This window comes from Austrofundulus limnaeus, unplaced genomic scaffold (genome assembly GCF_001266775.1).
Source record: "Austrofundulus limnaeus strain Quisiro unplaced genomic scaffold, Austrofundulus_limnaeus-1.0 Scaffold11, whole genome shotgun sequence".
NCBI lineage: Eukaryota > Metazoa > Chordata > Actinopteri > Cyprinodontiformes > Rivulidae > Austrofundulus > Austrofundulus limnaeus.
Genome location: NW_013952413.1, coordinates 287,444 through 295,062, shown reverse-complemented (window position 1 = coordinate 295,062; position 7,619 = coordinate 287,444). Strand labels below are relative to the sequence as shown.

At 37.7% G+C, this 7,619-nt stretch overlaps 1 protein-coding gene across 1 annotated transcript in view; it reads left to right on the top strand.

Moving 5' to 3' along the window:
* slit3 (slit homolog 3 (Drosophila)) overlaps nucleotides 1-7,619 on the top strand; it is a gene marked incomplete in the record, with an annotated part of 256,337 nt that overhangs the window by 25,638 nt on the left and 223,080 nt on the right. Inside the window, 1 exon segment of the mRNA XM_014001945.1 lies at nucleotides 3,675-3,746. Within this exon segment, the coding sequence (XP_013857399.1) occupies nucleotides 3,675-3,746 (72 nt within the window).

Below are 7,619 nucleotides of genomic sequence, written 5' to 3'. Positions count from 1 at the left end.
ACTAGCAGCCTCGCACCAAGGACCTATCCACGTCATCATTTACCCAGAATGCTTTGTGTGTAAATAAAATGGCCCCATCCATGTAATATGTTTTTAAACTTTTAGTTTAAAAATGATAAAACTGAACATTCTACAGTATTTTTACAGTCTTTATTTTACAATTAAAATATACGTTAATTAAATAAAGTCTAATGTTACGACTAACCGGGGATCCCTTTAAACAGGACAAGTTCTGTCTATTTTATTTAAAGAATATTTTCATTCAACTTGCATTTTCTTTGTATTCTTCAAGAAACATGTAAGACCTGCCTGAAAATCAAGTCCACATGTCAGACGGGTGGTGTTACACGTATACAGTCTATAAAGATAACGCAGTTTGTTCAACATGGAAACAGAGAAGCTGAGTGACAGCAGCACATGCATCTTGTCTTTAAATCCAGATCACGCACCTGATAGCAGGAATGTGAGGAAATGTGCCGTTTTAATGCTAAGCAGCTGTTTGAAAAACAGTGCGTCAGGTGGGGTTAGAGGTTTAGGATGAGAGGTGAATAAAGTTTAGGTGCAAAATATGTTTGCACCTAAACTTTGATGATGATGTTTTATGATTTTTATATGTTCAAGAGGTTCTTAAAAGATTGCATTAAAATCAGGGCAGTTGAACAATGATGGAACAATTCTAAATTATGCTACAATTTAAGACCCTGTCACACAACTTATGCCATCTTATGAACATTTTAAAGACATCTACATTGAAAATGGAACTGAAAAAAATGAACAGGAAGCTTTTTTGGCATGTACATAAAATAATTTGAACAAATTGATCAAACATATAACTTTTATTAGCAATTTAGACATACAAATGTTTCATAACTTGGGATAAGTTGTCTAGTGTGACAGGGCCTTAAGGAAATAAAAAGAWGCACCATTTATTATGTGAATTAATCTTCAGCACACACATGGGTAAACAAAAGATGTATAGAAACTATTCAGTTAAACCTGTGTGGTCCTGTTTCTTCTTTTTGACACACCTAATTTGAATTAATGATTGATTAACAGGCTTCTACAAACCTTGAAGAGCTGCTGAGTAGCAGGGAAACATCTAAAACAAAAAGTGGCCTGCATGTTTTAGATCTGTGTGTATTTAACTTCTCCTAGCTTCAGTGCAAACCTGATCAGACGTCACTGAAAATATTTGGTCAGAGTTGYGACAGATACCGTAACTCCAACAGAAAGCAGATCGTTTCCAACCTACACATTATATTGGATTGTTTTCCTGGAAAAACAAAGAAAATACATTTTAAGGGTTCTTAGGTTAAAACAGAATGAAACATTCATTGTGGTGTGCGACACAGCATTGTGGTAGGCTGTTCATGGGGTATTTGATGGGTCATTTCACTTTTACTGTATTTCGTGAGCTATTTTTGACAAGTTATATTAACAGAGGGAATTAAACATAAAACAAAAAAAAAACAAACCTTTAAACAAAAAAAAAACAAACCTTTTCTAACCAAGCGAGAGAAGAGAAGCATCTCTCCTCCCATAAAGCAAATTAAATTATTGGTACTATTTGCATAAACATAAATCCATCATTATGATGTGAATTTTACAGAATCCAAAAGACCTTTTTAATCATCTTTTAGGAGTTCTAAAAATCTGACACTATTTTATTTTGAAATGTTTCTAAAAAAAATGTCAAACTTCTACTCATCTTTTTTGTGCAGTTTGAATGTATTACTAAAACCAGTTTGTTTGTTTTTTTCTAATGTTTTGTATGGCCGGTGAAAGGTTAGAGGTGAGAGGTCTGGTGCTGAGTCATTGATTAATGGAGTCACAATGGGAAAACCATGCAGCTTAACCAGTCACCCCACAAGATGAGAATATTTTGACAAAACAGAAGTCATGGATGTGGTCAGAGCACTTTGGTTTTGCACAGAAAATAATTCTAATTATATGTTTTTATTTTTGCCCTTCAAAATAAAGCAAATCTAGCCCCAGTAACTTGCTTTTTGTTTCGTATCCAAACGTATTTTTTCAGGACACGTTTGATTCTGAGATAGGAATAAAGTACCCATAAAGTTGAGATGTTGTGTACCTTCAAAGGTTCAGGGTTCAAAGCCATCATTGYAACTTAAAACCTCCCACACAATTTGTATCCTAAAACCTGCTGTGATTGAACGTCACGAAATGACTCAGAATGGTTTGGTTGTGCTATTTATTTGCATGCCGGGAGTTAGGTTGAAACAGACATCATCGTTTTAAACGTAGACTATCTCATTTTTTTGGACTTCATTTTTCTTTTTTTTATAGAAGTGAAAGTCAGGGTCCCTTTTTTTTTCACCGCCACAAAGGTCAAAGGGTTGCGTCTGTGTCTTCTCCAGCACAAATTCTACTCTGTGACCCTCCACCCCTCCTCCTCCTTTCCCATCCACGCCTCATTTCTCAGCCAAATGCTTTGGCAGCCTGATAACGTGTTCACTCCCTCTGCTGACTGTCCTCCTCCTTCTCATCGACGGCCAACATCACCTTTCTTCTGCACACGTGTAAACATTAAGGATACAGCGTTGACCCAAACACTTTACATTCATTTCTGCTCAGACGCTTAGTTTTGCAAACTTATTTCCATTCAAGCATCAACACATTTTACAGTGAAGGTTTAATCAGATTATAATCTATTTTCTGAGATATAATGTATTAAATGGTGACTTTTTTGCCAAATGAAGTTTAATTTAGATGGGTGCATACATGCTGAAATTAGAGTTTTCCCATCTGGATGGCTGCACACACTGCCCCACAACCAGGTAACATTAAACSTTAAGTGAACCTTTGCAGATGTGCAAGTTACTAAATCCTTACTCACCAGGCTGGAGCAAACATTACAAATACTGGCTTTTAAAACTAAGGGCCATTACCTTCAAAAATAAGATCAATACTTTTAGAGAAATTCTAATTTAATTTCCAGTTTACACCCGGATGAAACAGCATTTCTAGATGAATATCTTTATTGAAACGGTTTTGGAATTCATCCCCTTTTTTTGTTTGTTATAAATTCAAAAAGCTATCRCAGTTTTCTTTCTTTCCATTTTGTACAGTGTTCAGTTTTCTGTTTGTGTACCCTTTGGACATAATTAATATTTTAATACAGATTGGAAACGGTTATCAGGTTCATAAAGGAGAAATGTGAACTGAGTGTGAAAAATTTGGCAAAGCTTTTGCATTTTATACATTTCTGTCATATCAGGAATAAAATAGGGCAACAAGAGAAACTCATCAGTTATTTATGATTTAATACATTTGGCCTTTTGTACTAATCTGAAGGGATTCGGTTATTTGTTATTTAATTAAATTACTGAAAATAAAAGAAAAGTAGCACAAACGATTGCCCTCCCTTGATAGGGTCAAAGCTTTTGTGAAGATTGAGTTGAACACTGGCTTTAGAGTGCTCTGACTCTGATAACCCTGTAACTGACAGCTATATACAAAATGCAGTGTGATAACCTGTGGGTCAAAATCACAGGAARCCAAAGATTTTCTCTTTAGTTTTAACCTACTGACCTTTTAGRTGATTCAACTGACTGTGGTGATGCTTGTTCAGACAACACAAACTCATGAGTTGCTGTGATTCAGTCGGTTTGGCCCGTTTTTGTTCATGATGTTTTGTTTTTATCTCCATTTAGTCGTCTGAACAGAAACAAACTCCAAGTTCTMCCCGAGCTCCTCTTCCAGTCCAACCCCAAACTGGGCCGAGTGTAAGTACACTTTTCCTTTCCCCCCACCTCTTTATCTACGCGCTTTCTGGCGTTCTCCAGATGATCGTTTTGGCTTATTCTCTGTCTCTTTTGATGTGCTACACAATCCTTTTTGAAAACGCAGCCGCGGCTCGGTGTCAGAACGTTTACCCAGGTTGAGGGTTCAGGTCCTGTGCCAGGTGACACAGTCGCTGCTCTGTTCTCCTGTCAGGAGGCGAGAAAGACCGAGTGTCGGATGTAGTGTGCACGGTTCGAAGGGGTGAACGTGTGCCTGGAGTGAATGTTGTGTTTGGACTGATGTGGGATATTTTATTCGGGGATAATGTTGTTTTCCTGGAGCGTTCGGGGAATAGGAGCAGGTCAAGCTGATGCATTGAAGACTCCTGCTTGCCCTTCTTCTCCTTTTCATCTCACATTCCCAGATATTCTCGTCCTCATCTTTCTCGCTGACTTCTGTGCATCCACTCTGTCTCGTTTCATTTGCTCAACTCTCTCTTTTTTTCCCCCCACTCAGGCTGTCTTTTCCTCTGGGAGTTTCTGTCAGATTAGGTTGAAGGTTGGAACACCTCTTAATTTAATAGTTGCTTATTTTGGACTGCCTTCAAGTAAAACTACTTAGTTAAGTTGTGTTTGTTGGTGGACGTTTGCTCCTGATTGTGCTGCAGTGATTATTCCAAGCATTCATGTGGTTATATATCACGTGTGTGTGTGCACATGTGTGACAGTTGTGTGTTTGTTTGTGTAGTATGAGTGTGGAGATGGTATTACCAATGCAAATACATTAAACTCTACAGTGTTTCCATGAAGCAGACTACCACGCAAGATATCGTAACCCTATTTTGTTAAAACGCATATTCTCCTGTTGTCTTAATTCATTTGAAAGAGAAGGGTGACACAATGCCAAACGAAATGAAACAAATATTCTGCTGAAAAGCTTTAACGAATCGGTCTGTGAGAAGTAGCTCTGAAAAGTGTGTAACTGGAATCTTCACAGAGAATGGCAGCTGGAGTTCACATCGCTTTGCAACAATTAAAACCGAACCCAACGGGGACTCGAGTCACGCCTACAGAGTTCAAAGAAAAGTTAAAGATGACGGTCAGTCTTCAAAATTATTTGACGTAGTAATTCAGTACATACGGTTCCCTTTCTCAAAGCCTTGTCAGCTGAAACCTTGACGATGTTTCTGTGGACAATTCGAGTTTTTTTTGTCCACAACAAATTGACAGCCAAGTAAGATAAAAATCAAAAAGTCAAAAATGTATTACCCAGAGTGGGGTTCTTCAGGGACGTTTATTCACTGAGTTTTGGTTAAAAGGGAAAGACATTCRTGAAGCAGATATTTAATCGCCGCATTTTTCCCTGGTTTAATCCGTCGGTACAAACACTGGAGCAGAAATCCTTCTTTTTTAAAARTTTTCTTAAAATCATTAAGGGTGAAATGACTCAAAGAATAAGACCAAAAACAAGACAGCCATTCTGACTGAGAAGTTTTAGTAAAGCAATTAAATTACTGTGCAGCTCCGTTACCTGAATTAGAACATTTTGTAAGGTTATCAGTAYATTTCTGGCAATTTCCAACTACATACAAGATCCATTGCTGTGAAACATCAAATAAAAAAATAACCACGTTTACTTGATTTTTTGCTACAGCAGTGGTTTTTCACTTGATGATGACTTTCATTAGGTTCAAGCTTGCCATTTTGTTTAAATGTTTGCTTTTGAGCATCAGTAGTTCTGTGAATAATACACAACACTACGTGTATTAAAAATTTTGAAACAATGTTTTGTACAAAACATTCTCACTCCTGACTCATCACATATTCACGCTTTTCCAAGGTTCCCTCTGCGTCTTATTTTGACACATCAGGTACAACCGTCGCGTCAGTTTTTGACGCACCAGGCATTTCCGTGTTCCCTTGGTGTCCAGGTTGGATGCATTAGGACGCAAAATATAGGGGTCTTTGCATTGTGGTCCTTGGTTAATATTAGGGATCAGGGTTAATGGTTAATTTTAGGTAGTGGGGTCAGGGCGAATATTAGGCAATTTTAGACTTTGGAACACGTAGTTCACGTGAATTTCCTACGATTTCTAAAAATGGTTAATTTTAGGGATCAGGGTTCATGGTTAATTTTAGGAACTAGGGTCAGGGAGAGCATGTCTAGAATGAATAAAGGTAATTTTAGGCTTTGGGACGGTAGTTTTGGTCCATTTTCTACACTTTCTGAAATAGACAGTGGATTCCGCCCCATCTCATCAATAACTGACACGAGGGGGGTACCTGACGCATCAAAAATGGATGCAGAGGGAACCTTGGAAAAGCATCAATATGTGACGACTTTGCTAATACATACAAACGCACTTGATTGATACTTTTTGTAAAAGTCTCCCGGAGGGACGTGTTGGCAGAAAAGCCACACAAAAATAAAATCATCTTGGTGGGTTGACGTTGTGAAACCTCTCTGGGCAGACTGATTGTGTGTTTCATATATTTGTGGTGATGTATTTGTGGTGATGTATGATGCATTGCAAAAGACTCCAAAGTGGAGTGTTACGGCGGAAAATTAAATTTATTTACGGAGGCTCGCAGGATCACTCAGTCAATAGCCTCCCATTTGAACATGAGGGACCCACAARGAGACAACACAGGCACATATTTCATCACATAAACATTTATCCGTACTTCCACAGTTATTTCTTCTCTGTTGCTCTTCATAGGCGACAATCTTATTTGAGCGCCGTCCCAGCTTTCTTTTCCGTAAAACCCCAAAGTGGTCTCGATCGTTCTTATTTATCCCCCCGGTTTAATGTGGATCCCCGTGGATCTTTTGGACGACTCCTGAGAGTGGAAAAGGTGAAYGTGTTCCAAACTCAACATTATAAATCTCATGTTTTTATGTCTTTACTTTGTCATCAGTACAATCCAAATTACAGTGTATGAAGTTTCCTCTGACTCCCCTTATTTTGTTCCACTTCCCTTTTATTTTTTAAAGCAAGGAAAAGGCAGCAATGTAAAAGAAAAGAAAAAAAAACTACAGAGGAGACTCATAATGATGGTGGAGAAAGACAAAAATGTCAGAGGGAGGGTAACAACAGCAGGAGAGTAAAAAGGAGGAGAAGGAGGTTTGATGGTGGCTTTCTGGTTTGGGTTTGTAACCTTCCTCTCTGTCAGCCTTGGTTAGATATTAAATGATGGTAGTGTGATAGGAATTACCTCTTAACCCTCCCATTAAAGCCGTGTGGTCTGAGGTTTGGAGAAAGGGAGGAGTGGGAAGGATGTGGACTTGAATAAAGAAAAGAACAGCAGGAGCTGGGGGTTCCCTTTTGGGAAAGTGGGTAGAGGTAAAAACATAATGTATCAGGTTAAAAAAAAACTAACCTCATAGGTTTTCTTCTTATTGTGATAAACAAACCAAAGAAGTTGTTTATTTGAAAGGTAAAGAGCCCTACATGACAATAAATGAACAAATGATTTAGAAGAACTTGTCCATGAAGAGGGAAATAGGTGGATGAAGAAATGTTTGTTGAAGATTAATGCTTTAAGATGGATTAAGAAAAAAAACATAGAAATGGCTTTTTGTGTTTTGTATGGGAGAGATAAAACAAAAAATACGTGGTGAAAAAGATAAATTGTTGACCGGAGTCTGTGGGTTTTACTGTGTGCAGTCTGTGGTTGTTTACCTCCTTTTTTTTAGAGATTCAATTATATTTCACCCATCAGGGTGAACGTATGAAAACTCAAAGATTTTCAAAAAAAAAAAAAAAGATCAGTTTGGCTGTTTTAAGACTTTACATCTTAACAGTTTGAAGAGGTTTTAGAAGCAAGTGTAATTCACAAAATGTGAAATTCACTTTTTTTTCTTTTTAGTAGACA